The 26,277-nt window shown below is 36.2% G+C and overlaps 2 protein-coding genes and 4 non-coding genes across 9 annotated transcripts in view; 3 read left to right on the top strand and 3 right to left on the bottom strand.

The window, feature by feature from the left end:
* Positions 1 to 1,386: 1,386 nt before the first annotated feature.
* LOC142355690 (acyl-CoA:lysophosphatidylglycerol acyltransferase 1-like) lies at positions 1,387 to 20,060 on the bottom strand. The gene is made up of 5 exons (XM_075407775.1): positions 19,814 to 20,060; positions 15,280 to 15,494; positions 11,762 to 11,904; positions 5,427 to 5,521; positions 1,387 to 1,907 (listed from the first exon to the last, which is right to left on the bottom strand). Exons 1-5 carry the CDS (start codon positions 20,058 to 20,060, stop codon positions 1,513 to 1,515), a joined length of 1,095 nt encoding a protein of 364 aa, XP_075263890.1. The 3' UTR covers positions 1,387 to 1,512.
* Trnaa-ugc (transfer RNA alanine (anticodon UGC)) lies at positions 4,680 to 4,751 on the top strand. The gene has a single exon. It is a non-coding gene; the product is annotated as a tRNA-Ala (tRNA).
* Positions 14,904 to 14,976, bottom strand: Trnak-uuu (transfer RNA lysine (anticodon UUU)). Its single transcript has one exon. It is a non-coding gene; the product is annotated as a tRNA-Lys (tRNA).
* On the top strand, positions 15,792 to 15,864 carry Trnak-cuu (transfer RNA lysine (anticodon CUU)). Its single transcript has one exon. It is a non-coding gene; the product is annotated as a tRNA-Lys (tRNA).
* Positions 16,576 to 16,648, top strand: Trnak-cuu (transfer RNA lysine (anticodon CUU)). Its single transcript has one exon. It is a non-coding gene; the product is annotated as a tRNA-Lys (tRNA).
* Positions 20,061 to 20,086: 26 nt separating the features above from the next.
* Positions 20,087 to 26,277, bottom strand: part of LOC142355702 (mitochondrial import inner membrane translocase subunit Tim10-like) — a 42,945-nt gene continuing 36,754 nt past the window's right edge. Inside the window, exon 3 of one of the 4 annotated variants that reach the window (XM_075407802.1) lies at positions 20,087 to 20,211. In XM_075407802.1, coding sequence (XP_075263917.1) covers positions 20,207 to 20,211 — 5 coding nt within the window. In that variant the 3' untranslated portion in view covers positions 20,087 to 20,206. Of the gene's footprint in view, positions 20,212 to 20,507; positions 20,893 to 21,585; positions 24,113 to 26,277 lie in introns of those variants that run through there. The other 3 variants (XM_075407794.1, XM_075407784.1, XM_075407790.1) reach the window with 3 other exon arrangements.

The following is a 26,277-nucleotide window of genomic DNA, read 5'->3' as shown; positions in this document are numbered from 1 at the left end:
TCAAAAACATTTCTAGTTTCGGGCACAGTTTCAGTTGTATTCTAAAACTATATTTAATTCAGCTTCTAAACTGAAGGCTAAAATAAGCTTAATACCGATATCAGCTAGCAAACACAATGAACTTTGAAAACCTAATTCTCTAGGACTTAATGACCGGGCTTTATCGGTTTTATGCCGTCTATTTTGACTTCGCTGTTTTGACTTTGACCGTATTCACTATATTGCGTAAATCAAAGCATGAAAGAAAAAAATCCATTCAAAGCATGAAAAAATCCTGACTTATGTAAAACGTGATCAAAAGGTAAAGCGAATTAAAAAACAAAGCAGGACAAGTCCCGACGTCCAATTCAAAAAACTTTCAGTGACTTAAAAAACTTGACCTAGAATGGACTACAAGGGAATTGGGAAAACCATTTAGAAAAAAAATCTGATCCAAAAATTGAAAAAACAGTAAATATCAAAGTGAAATTGCCGCATGTGAACAAAAATCTACTAACGAGAAAGCGAATTTTTGTTCAAACAACGTTTTCTCACACTACTTCAAAATTAGAGCGAAAAAATTTCACGCCGCAAAACCACTCGTTTTTCGCTCCATTTCCTGTTTCGAAGTGACCAAAATCACTACTCCAATATGACTTTAAAACATAACCGACTAAACGTCGGAAGAATTGCTCTCGAACGACTAGTGAGAACTCTAATCAATTGCTGCCTGCTTCAGTCGGGGGGGGGGGGAGCCTTTAAAAGTGGGCTTCAAATAACGACATTAGAGGTTAACATATACAACTATTAAGATTTAAAGTGAAAAATGGCATTAAATTCGGCTCACTTTTCATTTGACTTTTAGTAATAAATTGCCGTCAATTTAGTTCAACTGCTCGAAATTGTGATTGAGAGAGAATTTTAGATCACGCGAAACGCAAAAAGTAAAGGGCGTAAAAGTCACTCAAAAAGTCAAAAAACGGTCAAGCAAAAATTTTGCATTAAAAAAGACCAACACGTTTACAAAAATTGCTATAAAATTCGTTCAAGGGCAATTAATCACGAAAATGTGTGAACAGATCTTAAAAAAAGAGAGCGCCCCAAAACAATTATTTGAATTGTAAAAAAGAGCCTAAAAGAGAGCCGTTGAGAGGCTGAGGGCGGCTATTAAAAAATACATTGGACAAAAGATTCAGTGGCTCGTTATGGGTTTATGCAGCAAGGTCAGTTCTTATGAATTTCCAATGGTTCATGAAAATTCAATTTCATGCAAAGATTGACTTCAGTTTTTTTAATAATGACAATTCATAAGAGTTCTGCATGTTGACAGTGTTTACTTGGAAATGGCACATAACTGAAACCAGAAAGCTAAACAGTCTACTCATAACTACTGCTTTCAAAAAATCAACAAATACAAATATTAAATTTTTAATGCATCTTTGATTCAAAATAAAAGCCATTTACCTCGATTGAGAATGATAAATAATAAATCCAAAAACAAATAAGTAAAATAAATAAAATGATCAGCTACAATTACTGTGCAAATAAATATTTGATGAAAGAACCGATTGCATTAGCACCAGGCCATACACAACACAGTGTAATACACGAATAGATTAAATTAAGAGCAATGCACTTCAAATCCGAGAACACACATACTTTCTGAATCTCAGTTGGATCGTCGAAATACCCAAATTGGTAAAAATTTTGCAATTTCTTTTCCTTTTTGGCCCATATTTGGAATAAACTTTGCTCCAGGTGTTCTGTTGTGTCCATTTTCAGAGACGAACAGGGAATCACAGAGTAGTGTACGTGGATGTTTTCTGGGTATTTGCCAGATATGAGCATGTCTGGAAGCCCCACACATCTGGATTGGTCCTGGTAAGCGATTATGATATCGATTATGTATTCGAAAGGCCACTTCGGATCTAAATAAACAAATCAGTCAAAAAACAGTTTAAAAACTTTTCATTTTTAATCGATCCTTAACACAATTAAAAACGAAATTGGTTTAGTTTTTTAATGTTTACGGTTGTTGCAACCACAGACAAAAAATAGAATTCAGAAAGTTTCCTTAGTGCGATGAATCCAATATTTGGAAGTATAATTTTTGTAAATTATAAGTGAACAATAAGGAATGGCAGAAATCCTCGCTCCAAAAGACTGATTCCAATAAGCATGATTAGGATTGAAAGAATAGAAGATATTGAAAAAAAAAGGTTTTTGTACAAAAACATTTTTTAAGTCCGATTTATTTTGATGGCATTTCGTAGTTGAACATAACGTACTTCTGTTTCTTAGAGAGGGGCTACAGGGGCTACTATCAATACCAATAAGCATTAGAGATGGTAACTAAGACTTATAGGAACTACGTTCAAATAGCGGGCATCTAAAATTGGGCTTTATGGGTTTATCCCGTTTCTACTTCTGACTTCAATTTTTTATATGGACTCTGTTCATTTTGAATTGCCTTGCTGAGCAACTGATGTTCAAAATCACTTTTAGCAGAATGAGAGAAGAGAGAAACTAGCCTAGAGAAGTCAAAACGATATCACGCAAAATGTTGAAAAAGCGGCAAAATGAGGTACAGCGAAACATTTTTTTATTCGACGAAGTAAAAAAAATAGGAGCGCTATAATAGCCGGCTGAGAAGATGAGGGCGGCTATTAAAAACAAGAATATGAATTCCGTCTAATTATAAACATAGCTGGCAGATTGCCAGAAAAGAGCCGCAATAGCTTCGTAGATCTGCAGTCTCAAAAAAGCAGAAAAAACAGACCAAAAAATTGTCTTTTCATTGAAGGCTGATATGTTATATTTTGATTAAAAATCTGTATAAGTTTTTGCCGCCTCTATTAGCTGCTCTCAAATAACCTTCATTTAGAGTAAAACACACCCATTTGACCTTATCTCTTTGAATTGAAGTAAATAAAAGTCAATTTCAAAGTTAGGAAGTCATTTTTGAGAGTGAGGTGAGTCAAGTGTGACCAAAAATTTAATCACGCGAATGAACAAAAAAACTCGCTCCACTAAGAGCTAAAAATGGCGTCACGCACGCACTTCAGTTGAAATTGCTATCGCTGTGCGGCTATTAATAAACAACATACTATAAGATCCAACAATCTAGAATTTATCTGATTGTTCAGACGAAGTGTTGCGCAATTTGAATTCTAAAAATTTACCAACTCTAATTTGACTCTAATTTGTGGAGATATCAACATTGATACGATTAAACAAAATTAGTCACCCTGAAATACAAAATTCTATTGTTTTTTTAATAACACCTAATAAACTTACCCGTGATACAAATGTTTCAGCAACTTGCATAGATCGATTCATTTTCCAAAACTTGATAGAGGATGTTCACATGATTACAATCAAACCTTTTCTGACCATTTTCCTGTTATGCTAGAATGGGAGGTGAAAGTCAATAATGATATTGCAATTTAAAATTTGAGATACATCCTTTCTTTGTAATTGCAGTAATGTGGAAAAAATCTGTTTTTTTTTAATCACGGACTTCATAAGGTTTTTTCAACATACAATGGCTGTGCAAGATCATCTCTCAATACCTTCCATGACATTTTTTTTAAAAAAAATTAGATAAAGCAAATTTAAAAAGTCAAGGGTGTAAAAGTCACTCGAATATTCGAAAAGGTACAAATTTTCACCAAAAAGACGCACACGTTGACGATAATTGCGTGTAACCTCGATCGAGAGCAATTAATAACATAACCGACTAACGTCGGGCGAATTACTCTCAAATGACCGGCGAGCGGTTGGCTTGGTCAGTAGCTAGCCACGGGGGGGGGGTGGAGCCAATAGTGGGGGTGGGGGGTCAACAAAGGGGGGGGGGTTCAACCTCTAAGAACCGCCCCTCACACCATAAGTATAAGTATAAGTCTCCAAGACAGTTTGAGCTGAAACAGACCTAAAAGGCTCTAAGAGCACATAATGCCCGCTGGGCGCTACCTGTTTATCCCGTTTTTTGAGGACGAAAAGTCAAAAGCGTCAGACGAAAAATTGGTCAAGCGAAAAATCGCATAAAAAAAAAGACCGACAGGACTAATATAATTGCTACAAACTTCGTTTGAGAGCAATTAAACGTCTTAGCGGTTGGAAATTGTTATATATTATACGGTTTCTGTCCCATACGGTTCCCCCTTGTTACTTTTGATCTACTGTCCCATTGCGTCAAAAAATACCACCTCCAGGGTACCATGGAAATAGACCAATTCCACTAGCTCTGCCATCAAAATGAGGGTGGCGGTCAAGCAAGCCGATAGGCAAGCAAGCGGAATTTTGAAAATGAGGCCAAGTAAGACGAAAAATTTTCGGATACCCCTATTTTAAGTTGCCCCTGGCGGGCCGGTGGGCGCGCTTCGCCGCGATAACCGGCCCGCTATTTCCGGATTACATCCCACAGAGGATGAGAGGCATGGCCATGGACAGCGGTCTGCTGAGGCCCGTACCCACTAGATGTCTAAAAATTGACACATTTTTGTTTCTTTGGTGCATTGGAATACATTATGCACTATAATACTACGCGCAGTATTGATTGTAACGGCTGACAATGTATTATTTCTGATAGATTACATAACTATTACATAACTTTCGGCTTGCTTGCCTATCGGCTTGCTTGACCGCCACCCAAAATGAGACACGTGCAACAACTTATGGCGAGGAATGAGGTAATCAACGGGGATATAGCTCAGTGGTAGAGCGTCCGCTTTGCATGCGGAAGGTCTGGGGTTCGATCCCCCATATCTCCAACTACATTTTGGTTCCTCGTCAGACAATCATTACAGTCAAGATCATATTACAGATAGATAGTCGATTCAGTGTTTAAGCAACGTTATGTACATTTTTGATATTTCCCTGGGTGGCCGCCGTATTGGCCGACAGGGCGTTTAGCCGACAACCAAAAAATGAGAAATTTAGCCGACAATTTAAGTAAAATGACCAATAAAACTTATTCAGAAGCTGTGATTGGCCAATTTAAAACACTATTTCGTAAGCGGACAAATATACCGGTTTTTTTGCTCGACTAGTGTAACGAAGGTCTATCAACTAGCGTAACAAAGGTATTTAACCACATCTGGCCATGCCTCGCGGGCCATGGCCATGCCTCAGCGGCCCGTGGGACTTGATATGAATCTATCACAGCCGAATTACTGATTTATGGACCAATGAGACTTTTATGACCAATTATGCTAAAACTGTCGGCTAAATTTCACATTTTTTCCTTGTCGGCTAAACGCCCTGTCGGCTAAATTTCCCATTTTTTTCCTTGTCGGCTAAACGCCCTGTCGGCCAATTTTCCTAGCACCATTTCCCTGCTATTCATTCACGCACACGAGTCAGGCGCCAATAAAAAGCTGGACTTTTCAGCACCGGCTATGCGGGGGTGGGGGGTGCAACAGAAAAAAAATCACAATATTACGAACCTGCTGTAGCAACAGTGCTCATTATCTTCTCTACACCGAACACACGAGGACCAGCTAGTCTCTCGAACACAGGGTAGCCCTTCTTCTCAGAGTATCTGAAATATCACTTCACCCTCTTCACCATAACAAGCTATTTTTAACTATTGTTGAGACCTATATTGCAAAATTAGGTCTTTCCCATAATAGTTTTATAAATGGTCTTTCCCGGTACCTACTAAAACCATCCAAAACACTTCTGAAATTGAAGTCAAATAATAGAACACAGCTGACGAATCGCCAGAAAAACCTGTGATACTTTATAGACCTGCAGCCTTAACATACTTACTAAAATTGTAAGCTCAGAAAAAAACGCGACCTAAAAAGTGAAAGAACGTATCCAAAAAAGATGATTTAGATCTAGATCATGTACTGCAAATCTGCTATCCCATCTAGAATCAGGTATCCACATTTGACCTCCACCCTTCAAGATAAAGTTAGTAAAATCAATCAGAGAGAGAGAGAGGAAAGTCATTCTAAGAGTGCCAAAAATCATCTGTGACCAAAAACTTATTAAATCCCCTAACTAAAAAACTCGCTCCAATAGGACTAAAAACTGACGTCACGCATGCAACGTACTTGGAAAATGGCATGTACGAATGAACAAACGCTGATGTCATATGCTGCTGGAAACAAACATCTCTATTACAAAATAAAAAAAACAGCAGGACAAATCCTGACGTACAATTTAAAGAATTTTCATTAGACTAAACAACCAACTAGACCTAGAACGGACTATGAGTGCATTGGGAAAACCATTTCTAAAAAAATCAGAACATACCCGGCAGATTGCCGGAAAATAGCCGCCGTTGATTCCAATAAGCATGATTGGGATTGAACAAATAGAATATATTGAAAAAAAAAGATTTTTGTACAAAAATGTTTTTTAAGTCCGATTTATTTTGATGGCATTTCGTAGTTGAACATGCTTCTGTTTCTTAGAGAGAGGCTGCAGGGGCTACTATCAACACCAATAAGCATTAGAGGTGGTAACTAAGACTTATAGGAACGACGTTCAAATAGCGGGCATCTAAAATTGGGCTTTATGGGTTTATCCCGTTTCTATTTCTGACTTCAATTTTTTATACCGACTCTGTTCATTTTGAATTGCTTTGCTTAGCAACTGATGTTCAAATTCACTTTTTGCAGAATTAGAGAAGAGAGAAACTAGCCTAGAGAAGTCAAAAAGATTTCACGCAAAAGGTCGAAAAAGCGGCAAAATGGTAAAAAATGGCAAAATGGAAAATGGCAAAATGGAAAAAGCGGCAAAATGGTAAAAAGCGGCAAAGAAAAATGGAAAAAAAGTTTGACGAAGTAAAAAAAAAATACGAGCGCAATAATAGCCGGCTGAGAAGATGAGGGCGGCTATTAATAAAAAGAAACAGAAAATCAATGTCAAAATGCCGCATGTGAACAAAAAACCACCAGCAAGAAATGAAAATTTGGTTCAAACAAAAACTAGGCCTAGAATGAGCTATGAATGAATTGATGCATTGGGAGAACCATTTAGAAAAAAATCCGATCAAAAAAATCGAAAAAACAGTAAAAATCAAACTGAAATTGCCGCATGTGAACAAAAACCACTAGTGGTAAATGGAAATTTGGTTGAAACTAGGCCTTGAATGAATTATGATTAGATTGGAAAACCATTTAGAAAATAAAACCCGATACACAAAATCGAAAAAAAAACAGTAAAAAATCAAAGTGAAATTGCCGCATGTGAAACCACTAGAGAGAAAGCGAGTTTTTGTTCAAACACTGTTTTCTCAGTCTGATTTCTCACTCTACTTTAGAATTGGAGCAAAAAAATTTCACGCCGCGTAACTACTCGCTTTTTTGCTCCATTTCCTGTTTCGGCGTGCCCAAAATCACTACTCCAATTTGACTTCAAAAATCATGAAAATGTGGGAACAGATCTTATGATAGCGTCCCTATACAATTCAAATTCTTTGAATTGTAAAAAACACCAAGAGAAGGCCAATAGTATCTCCGTATAGTTATCGGTATAGCAAATATTAAAAATAGATCAATCCCAACAACTTCGTTATACAAAACAAGTGCACCTCAAATTGAAAGCATTGAAACGTTCAGGAAACAACAGGCAGGCCTATTTTGAAAAGTTAAAACATAGCCGGTGAATTGTCGGAAACTAGCCGCTGTTCACGCGCTTGATGCACACGGGGATAGAAACAGAAAAAAAAATTGATAAATTGAATTTTCTTTTATTCAGCGCCAAAAAGTGTTCTAATACTAATGTAAGCTATCAATCACTCTAATGAATTTTGATAACCAATGCTCTACGCCTTAATGACCGGGCTTTATCGGTTCATCCCTTTTCTTTTGATTTTTCTCTTTTGACAGTAAACGTATTCACTACATTGCGTAATTCAAAGCGTGAAAGAATTTAAAATCCATTCAATTTAAACAGTGAGTGAGGTAAGACAGAAGTCCAGCGTGAAATTCGTGACAAAAACGAAAAACGCGATCAAAAGGTAAAGCGAATATCAAAAAGGAGAGCACCTAAATATTAGCCGTTAAGATGATGACGGCGGCTATTAAAAATTGCATAAATAGACCATAGAACTTATAATTGCTGCAAACCTATAATAAGTAAAACAGGTTTGTATGCCAAAAAATAATCAATTGGAACCTAAAAATTCTTCTGAGTAAAAAGCGCTTTTCAATTCCCAATAAATGGAATAGACAGAACAGGAAAAAAGATCGCTAATTTACCCCAAAAAACTGTAAAGCAGCCTAAAAACCGCCAAATTAGAACAAAAGTTACCCATAACACTATCCAACCAAGAGGCACTCTCCAAATTTAACCAACACTCAAACCACTCAAAATGTTTTCAAGCGTTTCATTTCCTGCATCAAATTCACTTACATAAAATTGCTTTTTAGAATGATTAAAAAAGACACTTCTCAGTTACTCCAAATCGAGTGGTAAAAAAGCGCATCAATACAATTCAAATAATGCGGATTGCGGAAAGAGGCTCCAACAATACTCTTCGAGTCGTAAAAAACAGAGCCCCAACACAATGAAAATTTTTGAATTTGTAAAAACGTCGATTAAACCAATAATAGCCCCACTATAATCTCACGGATATTAATGAAACAATTTTTGTGCAACAGTTCCAATCTGAAGCAGATGAGGCTGTTATTATTCGAAAACTATTTTTCTGGGGGTATTCATTAACCAAATTGAAAACCCAGCCTGCTATCACGATTGTAATGCAATAAAAAAGTGGTTCCCATTCTTAGCCATAAAAATATCGAAACAAAACCGACTAACGGTGGCTTCGTCAGTAGATACCCACGGTTTAGTGAGGCTAGCTTAAGATTACTTAAAGGGGTGCACAGTGAGCGCAGCGGGTGGGTGGGTGGGGTTTGGGATCAATTTCTAAGAACCAAACCTCACACCATGACTATAAGTCTCCAAAACAGTTTCTGTTAATCGTATACTTGAAGACTAGTGGGCTGAACGGCTTGAAGAAAACTTAATACAAACTGGGCGCTACCTCTTTATCCCGTTTCTGAAGACGAAAGTCAAAACGGAAAATCGGCCGAGCGAAAAATTGCATAAAAGAGACGAACAGGATTGATATACTTGCTACAAATAGCTTTTGAGAGCAATTAACAATGATTTCCTAAAAAGTGCCTGTTAAGTCAATTATGAAAAAAAACCATTTCTACTTTAACTAATTGTTAATGAGGATCAGAGATGATGACATTACGCCACATAAGAGCAGCTGAAATGGGGCATCAACAAAAAGAGAAAGAGAAAGGGAGAGAGAGAGAGAGAGAGAGAGAGAGAGAGAGAGAGAGAGAGAGAGAGAGAGAGAGTAAGAGAGAGAGAGAGAGATAACACGTGAACGAGAAAAAGAAGGTAAGAAACCCTAACCGACAGAGAGAGAGAGAGAGAGAGAGAGACAGAGATAGGAATATTTTCTATGATGGGATTCGACTCTGCAACTTCTAGTTGTCTAGCACTGTTAGTAAATAAATCATATAGAAAAAACTGAAAAAGGCAAATTTAAACTGTTTTCACCTTCATAGTAAAAAAATCTAAAACCATTTTTTGTCTCGAAAGTTCTGTCAAGTAACCCATCTCCGAGCCATAAAAAGTTTCGTTGGCCAGTAAAGGTCGTTAAACTCAGAAAAGGACAAAAAATATTTAAAATTTTGAAAACAATTGCAAAGTTTAACAAAATCTTGCTAAAATTCAAGATATTAATGTCTTAAAAACCATTGTCTCAAGAGACTATCCAGCATTCCTGTTTCAAGCCTGGAATAGTTTCACTGGCTCAAAAAGATCCATACACTTGAAACATGATCAAACAATTTCCAAAAATTTGAAAAAAATTTAACTTTTATCCCAAAAATTACTAAAACTGGAGTCATAAAAGTATTGAATACCATACCGTTATCTCTAGAAACTATGCAGCAGCTTTATATCAAACCTGAAGTGCGGCATCCACAAACAGAGAGAGAGAGAGAGAGAGAGAGAGAGAGAGAGAGAGAGAGAAGAGAGAGAGAGAGAGAGATAGTGTGTGTGTGTGAGAGAGAGAGAGAGATAAAAGGTGAAAGAGGAGAAGGAAAGAAACCTTACCCGAAAGAGAGAGAAAGAGGTAGAAATATTTTCCATGATGGCTTTCGACTCTGCAACTTCTAGTTTTCTAGCCTTGTTAGTAAATAAATCTTAAAAAAGAAAAACGCAAAATTGAATCCAAAATTTTTCAAGTTCGCAGTAAAAAAGTTTCAAAGCCATTTTTATCTCGAAAGTTCTGTCAAGTAACCCATCTCCAAGACTTGAAAAGTTTGGGTGGCCAGTAACTACAGTTAAACTATGAAAAGGACAAAAATATTGAAAAATTTTCCGAAAATTTGAAAAAATTTCAATTTTATCCAAAAATTACAAAAACTGGTGTCATAAAATCTTATTGATCGCCATCCAATCAACTCTAAAAACTATGAAGCAGATTATTAATAGACCTTGGAGAAGGTCCCAGTTCCCCTGGTTCCGGAAAAAATTCAAAAATATCAAAAACAAATTGCAAACATTTTTTTAAAAATTGCTTTAATTTGTAAAAACAATCCAATACATCTTTTTAACATATTATCATTATGCATTCGTAACATATTATTGAACTCTAGAGGAAGTTCAGAGGCTCTTGAGGCTAGAGAAACCTAAAAAATCACAAAAATTTGAAAAAAACTTAAAAAAATTGCAAGATTTTTTAAAAAAAATTGTTAAAACTTAAAAATTTGAAATTCATCCATGAGCAACAAAAATATTCCAGTAACATATTATCAAACCCTAACTGAGGTTTTCTGACCACTGAGGCTCAAAAATACTAAAGAATGACTGTCAAAAAATCGAAAATGTCAAAAAACTGCTAAAAATCTTGCAAGACACTCTATTTCATCTAGAAATCATACAGTTACCTATTTTAAAACCTAGCGAAGGTTCCTTGGACCTTGAGGCTGAAACAAACTAAAAACGACAAAAAATGGAAAAATTTTGAAAAAAAATCAAAGCAAGTTTTATCAAAAAATTGCTATAATTTGTGACACTAAAAAGTTGAAAATTTATTCCATAGCGAAGAAACATTTTCCAGTAACTTATTATCAAATCATAGAAAAATGCTAGGAAAAGTTTATCAGTAACATATTATAAAACCTTCTGGCCCCTGGGTCTGGAAAAACCTGAATAAGGAAAAATTGCAAGATTTGTCAAAAAAAAATGCTAAAATTGGTTTTGTTAAAATGTTGTAACCATTCCAATTCAACTAGAAACTATACAGTAACCTATTATTAAAACCTAGAGGAGGTTCCTTGACACCTAGGGCTGATAAAAATCAAAAATGTCAGAAATTTTTAAAAAGCTTGAAAATTTCAAAATAGTATAAATTTGCATATTTTTAGCGAGCGGTTGTTTGTCAAAAGCTTGAAACGGGGACAAGGAGGTGCACAGAGGGCTGATGGGCGTTGGGTCAACAGTAGGGTGGGAGTAACAGTGGGGGTGTCTTCAACCTCTAAGAACCACCCTTCACACCATAAGTATAAGTCTCCAAAACAGTTTGAGCTCAAACAGCTGAAATGCTCTAAGAGCACTTAATGCCCGCTGGGCGCTACCTGTTTATCCAGTTTTTGAGGACGAAAAGTCAAAAGCGTCAGACAAAAAATCGGTCAAACGAAAAATCGTATAAAATAAGACCGACGGGACTAATATAGTTGCTACAAACTTCGTTTGAGAGCAATTAAACATTCGTAAATGAAGAGTTTTTAATACTCACAGCTGACTAGCAACTTTTCTTTTTCGAAAGAAACCTCCCTCTGGGAACACTACACACCACCTCCTCTTTTTGCCCACAAATTTCTTCTCAAGGTGCTTTTCAACCTGCAATAGAGTCTTCTCCCTCTGAGCAGCACCCAATTTCTGAAACATCACAATAAACTGAAATTTTAGCGAAAGTAACCAAACAAATAGACTGACGTCGGATGAACTGCTGTCGAACGAGAAGCGGGGGCAATCTAATTTATTATTAGGGGAAGTAGCCTAGATTTATTTTATGGGGGCAAAAAAGCCCCATAGGAAGTTCGAACCCCAGACCTCCAGGATGTCAGTTGACTTCTTAACCAATAAGCTGCAATAAAGTTGATTCCTTATTGCACAAAATCGCTTTCATATTAGCAACAAACGTTATTTCAGAATGAGAGCGAGCAACTTAGATCACTCAGAATGAAGAATTCAAGAAGAAAAATGCAAGCATAGTCGAGCGAACAAAATTGGATAAAAAACCGCAGGTTTGAAGTCTCTGTGATTCATTTTTCAATCTGTTTGACTCAAGAATTGAAATCGAAAGAATGTTCTAGAAGAAAACGATTCAGAATGTTCTAAAAAAAGATCCAGCAAAAATTTTGCATAAAAAACACACACATAATTACAATAATTGCCTCAAACTTCGTTTGAGAGCAATTAATTAAAAACAACCAAGCTTTCACGAATACAGAGGTCAAACTAAACGAAAACAAAAAATTACAAAAGAGCCCAGAACTGAACTGAAGATTTCCGTATGCCGAACCCTATATACTATACAAGAGGACCTTATTCAGAGTTCTATTGAAACGACCAACGCACGCACCTTGAGACTCATGAATCCATAACCGACTGAAAGTCTTCACCACACGGGAGCGGAGAAAGCTATTCAGAAAGCAATTCTCTACAAAAATCAGATTACTTGTCAGAGCCAGTTAAACCCAGCTTTCTATTTCTTTTTCCGATTTCAATTCGACTGGGTGGTTTATACCACTCAAAAAATGATAATCATCAGGAAAAGAACAGTCACAGAGTTCAGATCGAGAAGAATGCACTCAAAACAGCTACGACCTACAGCCATGAACTAGCAAGACATGACTCAATAAACTCATGAGAAAAAACGATCAAATAATTAACAGAATTATAGGCGAAACATTTACAAAAAAGGTTTAAGAAATGAATCGTAACAAAACCATCGCCTAGAGAAATTAATTTTCCCGACAGATGAAAAAAATATCTTTTGCTTAATTAAAAATATATAGGTCACATTTTGATTTAGAAAAATTTGCATAACTTCTGTGGTGTTTCCAGTTGCCCTTAACATTTCAATTAAATTAAGCAAACATCAACTAAAGAGAGAGAGGGGAAATGTCATTTTACAGTGAGGAAGTCAAGAAAAACTACCAAAAGGAAGGAACGCGCTCCAAAAGGTGGGAAAAGTGAGGGAACGCAGATAACTCAGTCGATAAAATTGATCGATGAACCATTGAACAAATACTGATTTGCGATAGTGAGCGTGACGTCACAGGTCGAAACTAATAAAAAAAACACCCTAACTGGCATACTGCCGGAATAGCCGCAAAAAGGAATTGCTCACCATAGAATTGCTTCAGTTACTTTCTAAAAATCAAAAGTCACGTATGACCAAAATCTAGTCACGTAAATGATCTAAAAGATCTAGCTAATATGAAGAAAAATGACGTCACGAGCGCAAATGCCTTTAGTGGATGAAGAGATTATTTAGAATTTCTTTTAGGTGTGATGGGCTGACAAATAAAAACCGAATAGGTCTGACGACGAAACAAAAACACAAACCACGGCAAAATAACTATGCTCAGCGTAAAAGAAACTACAAAGAATAAGATTTAAAAACTTTTAAAGTTTTTTGAGACTGCATAATGAATAAAAAATTGATTGGAGCAATTACACATCGGTATCAGTAATTATTATAATTACTACTAACACATATATACTTAGTTTGGGAGTAATTATACAAAATTTTTATTCTTTAACGGAATTTAAGAACATAGCCAGCAGATTGCAAGCAAAAAGCAATCGTTTACCCCACAGACCGAATTTCGTATTGAAACAGGTTTAAAAACTTACGAATTTGTCTTTAAGTGTCCAAAACTGAACTGGTCTAAGTTGGTCAACAATTTTATTATAATTGAAAGTATAGTTCAGCCTCTTAATTAGAAGGCAATGATGTAAAAATAATAAAAGATAGAAGTGTACTGTAAGGAAGTTATCAAACTTCCCTAGAGTATACTTATAACCAGAGCATTAAGCTTTTGAATCTTTTCCGTTTGTGCCCCCACATGCATTTTATTTGACCCGCAGACGCACGTGCTAATTTTCTAGATAACGATTTACTATGCAATGACAGGTGCTCTGCAACAGGGGGGGGGGGTCATAACGAATTTGAGGAAGAAACAAAAAAGATCCAAGTTTTTTTTTTAATTTCAGGTCTTCATTTCTTTTGCTTTCTGTTTTTAACACAGACCGTAAATTTGCTAATGTAAATTGAAATAAAATAATGAACAAGAATTCAAAAAACATACCAGAAAGAGGTCCTGAACTACGATTCAACAAATTTTCATTGAATGAAAAAAACACTGGACAAAAATGGCTAGGAAAAGGATTTAAAACATAAAACGAAAAAAACCAAAAGAAAAACAGATGTCAAATTGCCGCATGTCACAAAGAATCACAATCCAGAAAGCGAAATTTTGTTATATACCGTTTTCTCACTCTAAATTAGACTTCAAAAACGTTACTCAGCAAAACCACTTGCTTTTTCGCTCCACTTCCTGTTTCGGCGTGACAAAAATCACTACTCCAATTCAACTTCAAAGAACATGAAAATGTGAGGCTATTAATAACACTAAAATGAGTCATAACAAAACACCAACAAAAATCCATTTTGGCCAAAAATTGAGACAAAAAGCTAACGCTAAACTAAAAAATAATTACTTGGTTCGGTAGGCAGTATGAATGAAAAGATCCCAGAAAAAATTTTGAAGTAGCATGCAGTAATAAAAGAGTTTTCTGACCGAGCTATAAAAAATGATTCATAGCATGTTTTCTTTCTGCAATTGTAAAAATTTAAATTTAAAACTCGCCCCACAAGGGACTCGAACCCTTGACCGTTGGATTAAAAGTCCAACGCTCTACCGACTGAGCTAGCAGGTCTCGACTTACCGTAAACTCATATCTTGGGATTTCTGTTCTATGGTTAAGTATATACTTACTATTTAGAAGTATTAAAATGAAACCAGGGTTAAACGCAACAAAGGGTAACGCACTGAAAAAAATTAGTCAAGTACTGATTACATAGGTACTTTAAGTTTGGAATTAATTTACACGAGGGTAGTTTGAAGCTGCTTCTCAACTCATCTTTTCAATTCTCACGTTATAAGAACACAAAAGCTGATCACATTTTTTCAAATTGAAGGATTATATTTCAAATTTAGCTTCTCTGCAATAAGCACTAACCTGGCGTATAAACATGTCCCCGTGGAGTAAACAAACGACACCAATATGGGAGAACATGAGCTCTAGGTCAGACACCCACATGACATTCTTAGTGACCTCTCGTTTGTCGTGGAAGACTGCAAACAGCACTGGGATGTCCATTGTGCTCTGGTGGTTCGGCAGCACCAGACACCGCTTGGAAGACACTGTCTGGATATTGTCACCCGATTCATAGACTGGAACATTAAGAACGATTGTTTCAATTACAAGTTTTAAAATTATTCTAGAAAAACCAGGAAAAATGAAAACGCAAACAGTATAAAGAGCAACGCAAGAGAAAAAAAATAAGAACCAAAAAACGTATTACGCAAAAATATGATCTTAATGAATCCAGAGAATCCAGAACGAGATCCAGAAGATATAAACAGAACCTGCCGTAGAAAGTTTTCTTGATATTTGAATATTATTACATCCTTTATCAAATATATAAATATTAGAAGAACCTCATTTTTCTCAATATCAGGGACAACACAGCCCGGCTAGCTCAGTCGGTAGAGCATGGGACTCTTAATCCCAGGGTCGTGGGTTCGAGCCCCACGTTCGGCGATACATTCTGGCATTGTTTTTGCCTGCTGGCATTCTGGAAACACCAAGGACCAATATAAGTGCGGCTGTATGTTGATAGCTAGTTTTTTAGGATACCAACTTTTTTTGAGAAGCCATTATTTTGAAACTGCTGAATAAAAACGATCTAAGCCGTAGCTTAAACGATAGAGCATGGGACTCTTAATCCCAGGGTCGTGGGTTCGAGCCCCACGTTGGGCGCTCATTTTAACTACCAGATCAATTTTCAGCAATACTTTTTCCTGCTAAGTTTGCAGCAAAACCTTTCCAATCTTGATTTTTCATCAACAACAACCAATGGTCCCAAGTTACAGGAGCGGATCAAAAAATTACAGACTTTTTCTTCTCTGCTAGTGACAATTCTGCTTTGAACAAAATAACTGCTCATTTTTACAGCAGCGCGACACGTCAAGAAATTTCAATTACAAGTTTTAAAATTATTCTAGAAAAACCAGGAAAAATGAAAACGCAAACAGTATAAAGAGCAACGCAAGAGAAAAAAAGTAAGAACCAAAAAAACGTATTACGCAAAAATATGATCTTAATGAATCCAGAGAATCCAGAACGAGATCCAGAAGATATAAACAGAACCTGCCGTAGAAAGTTTTCTTGATATTTGAATATTATTACATCCTTTATCAAATATATAAATATAAGAAGAACCTCATTTTTCTCAATATCAGGGACAACACAGCCCGGCTAGCTCAGTCGGTAGAGCATGGGACTCTTAATCCCAGGGTCGTGGGTTCGAGCCCCACGTTCGGCGATACATTCTGGCATTGTTTTTGCCTGCTGGCATTCTGGAAACACCAAGGACCAATATAAGTGCGGCTGTATGTTGATAGCTAGTTTTTTAGGATACCAACTTTTTTTTGAGAAGCCATTATTTTGAAACTGCTGAATAAAAACGATCTAAGCCGTAGCTTAAACGATAGAGCATGGGACTCTTAATCCCAGTGTCATGGCCCATCAGTTCGAGCCCCATTTTGGGCGATACTTTTAAACTACCAGATCAAATTTCGGCAATATTTTTCCTTCTAAGTTCGCTAGCAAAACCTTTCCAATCTTGATTTTGTCAGCAATAACCACAACTATTGGTCTTGCCAATTTACAGAGGCGGATCGAAAAAAAGTTATCTGAACCTGTCAGTCAAGCTAACCTCCTTTTCTCTGGTAACGATAATTCCACTTTGATCAAAATGACTGCTTGTTTTTACAGCAGACCCAAAATTCGAAGAAAATTCAATTAAAATTCTTAATTACACTGTTCTAGAAAAACCAGTGAAAAATGAAAAGCAAACAATTCAAGGAGGAACAACAGAGAAAAAAAAACAAAAAGTAGGTACAAAAAGTACCAGAAAAAACTGATCTTAATGAATACAAAATGAGCCACAAAAATGTATTCAAAACCGGTTGAAGAAAGTTTTCTTTCTTCTTAAATATTTAATCTTTTATCTCACACTAAAAATTAGAAGAAACTCAACTTTTTGATACCAGAAACAACACACCCGTGCTAGCTTTGTGGTTAGAGCATGGAACTCCTAATCTCAGGGTCGTGGGATCGAGTTTCGCGTTCAAGTTCCACGTTCCGCCTCTTAAAATTACTCGATCAATTAGCCAGAATCAGCCGTCGAAAGTATAAAGATATTTGTAAAAAAAACAGCCAATCAAATTTTTATAGAAAAATCTGGAAAGACATTTTTGAAAGAAATCGATTGAGTTCAGAAAAGGCATTCCTTCAAAATAATAAAGCTAAAAACAAAAACCTTTACAAGTAGAAAAAACCAGGGCGAGTTCGGCAACTGAATAGAAAAAGCAATTGGCAAGCGGAAATATTATAATGACATTCATCTCGCAGCTTATGATGTTCTGTTTTTGACAATCATTGTTGTTGCAAGTCATGCGTCCTTGAGAAGTGCTGTCAGAATTGAATCCAATTCTTCAATTATTTCTTGGCAGTTCAAAATTTGACATGTAATGATGATTGAAAAATTATTGAAAATCCAGCTGCATAATATCTTTTTTTCTTATTACACGCTCTCAAATAATTTTTGATTCAGTTATTTTGATTAAAAATTACTTGAAATTGTTTAATTCCCACATAAAATGCAAAATATTTCTTTACAGTTAGGTTCTCAGACAAAAAAAATTGTGCACAAAACCGTTATTTAGGGTCCTCAGAAACATTACTGTGTACAAATTCTCATTTAATTTAACATAGTCAAACTTTATCTGAGCACGTTTGATCAGAGGCAGCAGCTAGGGAATTTTAGAGCTCGTATTTTATTGCTTACAGTCAACCAGGTAGCTCGAAAAATGGCTATGGGTCTATGCAGGTGCAACTACTGTTTAAACGGACCAGTGAAAGGTGAAAGTGGTGACTTAAGTAACACCAATTTGAAAAACCGATTAGGACAAGTCCTGAAAGACGATCCAAAAAATAACTAGTACTTAAAACTACTATACCTGATCAGCAGGCCAATTGAACAATGCTAGCCAAACACACAACTTCACAAATTTAGAGAAAAATAAAAACGATAGCAATCAGCGTGCACAAACTTTTAGGATCAGCGTGTTTCATAAGATTCGATACAGCTTCAGACGTCAAAATTTTCAAAATCAAAAACTTAATGTTACAATTTGTGCATAGACACAGAACCAGGCTAAAAAACTACTGATAATTTAATGAAAAATGAATTCTTATGACTATTTTTCAGGTCAAAATTATTTACCACCACCATTAAATTACACGCTACTAGAAATCTTGCCGCGCAAACCGAATCAAGAATGACAAAAACTCAAAAAGCCAAAACTACAAAAAGCTACTGTTTTTCTTGACGCTGGTGTCCACAAAACCAAAAATTATGCCAATAAAACCTACGCATTAACACATGCATAAGCTTTTAGAAAGCTTCTTTGGAAAACTCTACAAAGGACAAAAAATTTCCAAAAAAACTTGCGACTCTCAGCAAAAAGTCAGCGTAACTTCTGATATTATTATCTTAGAAACAAACTCATTGTCACCAAAACCTATTTAGTAAATCGTCGCCAGGCTCCTAAAAAATTATTTGGCTCCTAAAACGAAATGCACAAAATACAAAAATATGACGCATCATAAATATATTGTTTCATAAAAACAACTTTCTATCACAAAGCTCAAATCAAACAGTTAACTGTAAACGCTAAATCTAAGCTAAGACATCAACAAACCCTTTAAAAGCTGTAAAAATGTACATAAAACGGCTAATAGTCGTTCAACGTGGCAAAATGAGAAAAGTTCAAAATTGCACCTAAAAATCCAATTAAAAATGGAAATGATCAAAACGGCTAGAGAACGCACATATAATTCTCAAAATTATGCGGAAAAACCATTTTGGCCCGAGTTTAAGTTTGGTCCTTGAAACTGCTTTGAAAAAGTCGGAGGTAATTAAAAATTGCTCGCATAGCGAAAAACTGCACACTTTTCTCGCTCTCTCAGAAAAATGAATGAACAAAAATCACTCATAATCTTCTCTCTGCTTTTGAACTTTAAAAAGCAGATAGACTTAAACACTTCTTTTCACGAGGTGCATGTCACTTTACACCGTGAAAAGAGAAGTCACCGATTAAAAAAAGACGTCAACATTACTCATCTTCGAGTCGTAAAAACGACAGAAACAGAAACCACCTTCTCAGCTCTTCGATTTCTCTCAACAATTTGACCTAGACTCTTAGTTTTCACGTTCGTCACCAGTTTCAAATACCCAAATAAAATTATCGCTCAAAAAAGACGTTCCACTCCTACTCCTCTTCGTGTCGTAAATAACAGCACAAATAATAGTCATTTGAGCAGATGAAGGCGGTCCGTCATCAATCAAGGCGGTCCGTGAGAGCACTTAACTGCGCGGTAAAATGTGGCAGAAAGGGGCAGGCCAACATTGTTTTCAACTCACTTCTGAACCCTTGTGCCCAACCCCAATAGGCAACGAGATCCAAGAGATGTTTGTACAAAGTGGCCTCCACTCTCATGTACCAACTGTAGTCCACCAATCTCAGTCCCTGCACACATATGGTCACACACACCCACCCAGGGTAAACTATAAACTGGTTGATTGTTGTGATGATGAATCGAAGTGATGTTACCACCACTTTCCGGAGCAGTCCATAGCGTCGCACTGGTTGCGGAGGCTTCTTGATCATAACTTAAGCATGCACGAATCACTTGAGAGGATAGAGTACCAAAAAAGCGGCAAGAAGAGTGAAAGCTGTTTCAAACACTCACAACAAGAACTGCTCTACAAGGCCACGACTGCACAGATAAAATGCTGCTTTTAACCAACCATTGCTTAGCCTGAAAAGAATTCAATTAAAAGTTGCTTAGTGATTATGAAACTGCTTCGATTTACAAAATTATGAAAATGCTTACTGATATGCAAATTTAGGAAAGTGATTGGAAAGTGCTTGCCGGTTTGCAAAATTAGGAACTTGCTTACTGATTTGCAAAATTAGGAAATTGCTTACTGGTTTACAAATTTAGTAAAATTCTTATCGGTTTGCAAAATTTTTAATTTTTTTAATTAAAAAAGTGCTCACCGATTTTCAACATTAAGAAATTGCGTACTGATTTGAGTATTGATTATTAATGTAAAATGTCGTCAATAAAACTGGAAAATACTAGAATATTGAATGCAATAACCAGAAAAGATGTCTACGCTTTGGGGCTTTCAGGATCTACAAAATATCACCCTTATACGCCAATACTTCGACGCAGGTTTTCATTAAAAAAACTAAATAAATAATGAGAAAGAGAACAACTGTAATTTTAAGCAATAAAAATGCTTCATTAATAAAAGCCACATACCGTTGCTACAAATCAATCATGTTTGTTCCGCTAGATTTCTGACAATTTTCTCGAAATAAAGGTGGCAGTTAAAATTTTAATTTGTCAAATATTCAACGCAAGCTAGAGTAACAAAGGTAGCAGATATATAGAGAGACAATCAATCAGAGAGGCAGTCAAAAATGGGGAAGCCTATCGCACAATAGAAAGATTCCCTCAATAACATGAACGTTTATGGCATTTCGAGCAAAAAAAAACTGTAGAACTGTCCGGAGTTTACTGCCAGATCTGCACACAACTTAAATTCACAGTTCTGATACAAACACATAGACAGGCAAACTAAGCAAAAACAGGCCGACTTCGCTTTTGAAGTTCTATTCTGCAACTGACCTTAAGCCAAAAGTATAGGTGTACATCCAATATATTGATATGAAAGTTTTATTATCCCTTAAAAATCCAGTACTGAAAATTAATGATTCATTTCTGATTGTCAATGACGGTCATTAGACTACTTCGATAGGTATAACTCAAATCTAGTTTAAATGAGCTCCACAGAAAGATATTAGGAGCACTTGCTGATAAAAAAAATTCCGGTTTGCGGTCCTCGTTAAAAATGAGCTATAAAAATACCCATCCAGACCAATTCTGCTTATGAAAAGAACCAGACATGCCAAAAACACCTATGATCCAGACTTTGGCTCGTTAACGTTATGAAAAGACCTAAGATCAGAAAATTGTATGATCCAGACTTGAGCTCGTTTTTTTTTGAAAAACCAATCCCACGAAAAAGTATATGGAACTAATTCATCTCATTGTAAATATGAAGTGTTCCTTTTAAAGGCAGTTTTTTTTAAATAAATTGTGTAATTTATGCATTTGGCGGTTTCTTAACTTGCACTTAAAAAAATGCAGCCAAAAACTTAAAACATTGCCGGAATATAGCCGCCGTTGATTCCCATAAACAAGATTGGGATTGAAAGAAAAAAAAACTAAGGAAAAAATAAACTTTGGACACAAAAAATGTTTAAGTGCAAACTGTTTTTATGTCAATTTGGAGCCCAACATACTCCTGTTTTGTAGTGAGATGACACAGAGGCTCGTATCAATAACAATCAACATTAGGGATGTTAACTAAGAATAAGTGTGAGTAACGGGCATCTAAAATTGGACTTTATGGGTTTATCCCATTTCTAATTCTGATTTCCTTTTTGATACTGACTCTGATCATTTTGAATTGCTTTGCTGAGCAAATGCTGTCTAAACACACTTATAGCAGAATGAGAAGAGTAAAACTAGGATAGAGAAGTCAAAAAGATTTCACGCAAAATGTTGAACAAGCTATGAACTAAGGTAAAGCAAAACTTTTATTCGACAAAAAAAATAGGAGCGCTATAATAGCCGGCTGAGACGCTGAGGCGGCTATAAAAACTTAAAAATGCATTCTCTCAATTTGCAGTTGTCATTATTTGAGTTTGGTTGTCTTCGTCCTGTATTGACTTTGCTGAATCTCTATTCTTGTGAAGCAAAACCTAAAAAAAGTTTGTAGTTAGTTCTTTGAGTCGGGCTGGCAAAACCTTATAATTGTACAAACATGCAAAAACTGCTAATTTTCGACGTACTCGCGGAACTCAAACTCTCGGAAACACAGAGGGGGTGAGCTATCGTGCAAGCAATAGATAGTTAATTTCGTCGGTTGGCAGGGAGTTTATTCAGTGAACGTTAATCATTTCGTGGAAGTTCTTTTCACAAGCTGTTTCACTTGAATTTGTGCGAACTCACTGTCCAATCAACAAAACTTAGGATTTCATTTTGAATTTTGCTGATTCCTGCGCAGCTATTTGAACACATTGAACAATCATTGTCCTCTTTCTCCATCAATAAGCTGGGACAGCTTTAGCAAATAGGTTTTTACCACTTTTTGGTCTGCTGAAAGGTTATTCTGCAAAAAAGTTCTTACGTGTTTTTGTCTGCTAAAAGGTTTATTCTGCTCCCATGAAGCTATTTATACCAACAGTTTCAGAAAATTAGCCACTTTTTTGGCTTTTGATAATTTTTCCTTAACTAGGGAACCAAATTGGAAGAACATAGTCTCATCTTGTACAAGTTATAAAGTGTAAATTTGAAAAAGATGTAGATTTTGGGTATACTCGGGAACTCAAATAATCGGTACAACAAAACGGGTCAGTTACCAAGCAATCAATGGCATATTCAATTCCTCAATTAGCGGGGAGTGTCTATAAATATTTTTAATATCATTTTATGCAGTTCAGGTGCTGTATTTCTTACTCTGCACGGGAGTTACATGCCCGAAATTGGCATATGGGCTAAAATCTCGAGTTTATATAGTGTAAGTCTCCTCATATACGTTTCTCGGGGTGTTTTCTGCAGTTTGAAGGGTGCATTTTAGCGAAACGTGATGGTTTATCTCGTCGTAGAATAAACCTATTTTCAGAGGGTTTGTTGATTTAAACTCAGCTTGAGCTTTACTTTAATCCCTGTAAGTGGCGTTTTTTCTTTTAGTCTTCTTCGAGTAATTAACCGGGACGCATAACCCTATTTTGACATATTGTCCAGTGTGTTTCGGGTATCTACTTGAGAGTGAAATTGTTGATTCTGGATGAAAAAAAATAGGTGCGTTGATCTCGATTTAACATGGCAAGAATCCCCAAAAATACTTTGTATAGGGTAAAGAGATCTAGGGCGTCATTTTTCACTCTGCAAATTTCCCCCAACCCCATTGTTACAGGCTTAAAATGTGGTAATTTAGTTGGGAAAATGAGCAAGTTAAGGAATTGGTTCACTAGTATTGGTCCCATAGTAGCAGTGTAGTATGTATAACCCACAATCGACGCCACCCAAGTTTGGTTATTAGTTAATTAGTTATAGTTGGGAATTCTGGGTCGCCAAGTCCTATTTCTGGTCATTTAGGGTCAAAACTCGTTCATTTAAATCTCGGTCTAGACGAATTGTTTTGCTTGTCGAATTGCATATTCAGAGAGCTCAACATACCATCTTTCCAACAACCCACTGTTGGACCCCTTGTGTTCGCCGATTACTTCTGATTGACTAGTAAGTTCTGGTTCTTCACACTATATATCTTTATAAAATATTACCTTAGGATGAAGGCTTCTCTTCTAGCCCCACTAGGTGAACCTCCCACCAGCCCTCTTGAGACACTTAGTTTGTTCCCTCGTCGCTGGGATTTTGTGCACCTCATATTATGGACGTTTGCTTTCCGTTGTGTTTGTGTTTATTTCTCGCATTAGGCTAAGGCTCTGATTTTCCAGACCTTCTGTTTGATTTGATTACTACTTACTTCTTGTAATCTGAGGCTATGCTTGGTGTGAGTAACCTTGGGCTTCTGTTGTTTCGATGTTTCTTGGCTGGCCGTGAGTCCTGTTGGTCTTCACTGCTTCAAAAATATAAGTATAAAAATCGACTTTTTTCAAGAGACCTTAGGCAGACCATTCTATAAAAAAACTTAAAAACTGCTGGTAGTATGGCATATCAATTTGGTTCGCTTAAAACAACTCCTTCACTCGATAGAGTTTCACAATTTCTCAAACCGAAAGTATCCAGTTTTTTTGTTTGATTCCAAAAACCATTTAAAAAAATTCGGGTCAAGAAATTGATTAAAGTAAACAAAAGTCACCCCAGACTAACAGCAGTATTTAATTCCTAAAGCGAGATTGATCCCCCTAACGTTCCTTGAAAAAAATATTAATGAGACCTGGAAATACACTTCTCGCTTATTATATTTTCAAAAAGGTGAAGCCTTAACGGATCAAGGAGTTGATTAAACTAAACCAAATTATTATCCCATACTGCCAGTAATATAAAAATTGTAAAACAAAAGATTGGCTGCCCTACGTTCCTTGAAAAAAAAGTTGGCATCTCATTTGAAAATGTCGCGACTTCGCTTTTTGTATTGTCAAAAGTAGACTTTTTCGTTGAAACGAATCTTTATCGGCTCAAGCAATTTTATAAAAAAAACAGCATTCATATCGCGGATTATCAGTAGTATGTAGATCTTAAAACAAAAAGAATAGCCGGCCAAAAACATTCCTCGAAAAAAGTAGGTATCTATCACAATTGGAAATATTTACTTTTTCCCTTATTATATTTTGGAAGCAGAGTAGACCAACCAGACTCGGCTGCTGACTCACGGCCAGCTAGGAAAAACAAACAAGCACAAGGAAAACGAATTGATTGGAGAACGAATCGGGCTAAAATTGATCATTTTGTTGGAAACGGGAGGCGCACGAAAACTCGCTTTTTATTACTCATACTAATTCTATTGATTTTTTTTCAATTAGTCGAAGATCTTTCTCAAGACCAGAGTTACCTTTGCATCAATTAGTGATACACCGCCTAAGATGAAACCTTATCTTTTGGAGTCAGGAGCAACTTCAATTGGTTAAAGAACCGAATGGTGGAAACTTAAGAGTTTCTTTGCAATAACTTTTCCAACTTTGGAAAAAACACACCGCTGTTGTTGGCAACAGCATTGTTGATTCGTTGTGCATCGAGAATTGCGCCGTTTTATTTCGGTCTGTTGGGAGCATTGCGCAACATTATTTTCTACTGGACTTCATATTTTATACCTGTTTGATTTCTTATAGCCACATTCCTAAATCGAGGCAACAATCATATTTTCATCTATGAACTCGGTCAAGACCCAGAAGTGGTAATTAATGAGACCGAGAAAATTAACAAATCGGTATCTTTGCAATAATTTTTCCAACTAAAAAAATGAACACCACTGTTGTTGGCGACAGTATTGTAGATTCTTTGAGCAAAGAGAATTCCGCCATCTTCTCTCTATCTGTTGCGAGAATTGCACAACATTATTTTCTACTTGATTTCTTATTTTATTACCTGTTTGAATTCTTATAGCCACATTCTTAAATCGGAGGAAAATATCAATTTTTCGACGATGAACTCGGTCAAGACCCAGAAGAGGTGTTTAATGAGACGGAGAAAATTAACCAATCGGTTTGAGATTTCCCGATCAAGCCAAAGGTTGTGATCTGCACTGTTTTAAAACGACTGAAAGCAAAACACTAAAACATTGAAAGATACTTTTTGATGCACAAAGGAGACTCAAACTCTAAATGCTTTAAGTATGTTGGTACTACCTTTTGCTCTAACTGTTTTATATATAGCTGTGATGTTTAAGCAGTGCAGCTCGTGTTTCGCTGTGTGTACTGTATTATCATTACTCATAATTCAATTTTTGGATTCATACATTGCTATTTCTGTTTTTCAATTTTCGAACAGTTTCTAAATTAAACTTCCTGTTTCAGAACAAAAATGTGTTTGCTTTCTTACTTGCATGTGCAGAAGTAAGGAGTAACCTCTTGATATATTAGTAACACATAAGCTGAAGATATGGTTACTTTTGCTTGAAATCAAACGGCTTCTACAGTGCAGACAGAAAAAAAGGTATGCGTTTCATTCAGTGGCTGCTTTGCCTGCTGCGGCTAAATAACAAAATACGTGCATTGTTTTCATCGGTTGCGAATTTGCGGGAACTCGCTGTCCAATCAACAAAATTTAGGATTTAATTTTTGAATT

The sequence above is a fragment of the Convolutriloba macropyga genome, chromosome 2 (assembly GCF_964194025.1).
Source record: "Convolutriloba macropyga chromosome 2, txConMacr16.3, whole genome shotgun sequence".
NCBI classification, from domain to species: Eukaryota; Metazoa; Xenacoelomorpha; order Acoela; family Convolutidae; genus Convolutriloba; species Convolutriloba macropyga.
Note: the sequence above shows the minus strand (reverse complement) of the source record. Positions and strands in the feature narration are given on the sequence as shown.

What these genes read in the sequence shown, in the direction of transcription:
- LOC142355690 (XM_075407775.1), bottom strand. Translation starts at nt 20,060, where the DNA reads ATGATCAAGAAGCCTCCGCAACCAGTGCGACGCTATGGACTGCTCCGG. An exon ending in GGGACATGTTTATACGCCAG is followed by an intron (nt 11,905 to 15,279) that starts GTTAGTGCTTAT and finishes GTGATGTTTCAG; the next exon opens with AAATTGGGTGCTGCTCAGAG. An exon ending in GAGCACTGTTGCTACAGCAG is followed by an intron (nt 1,908 to 5,426) that starts GTTCGTAATATT and finishes TTGTTTATTTAG; the next exon opens with ATCCGAAGTGGCCTTTCGAA.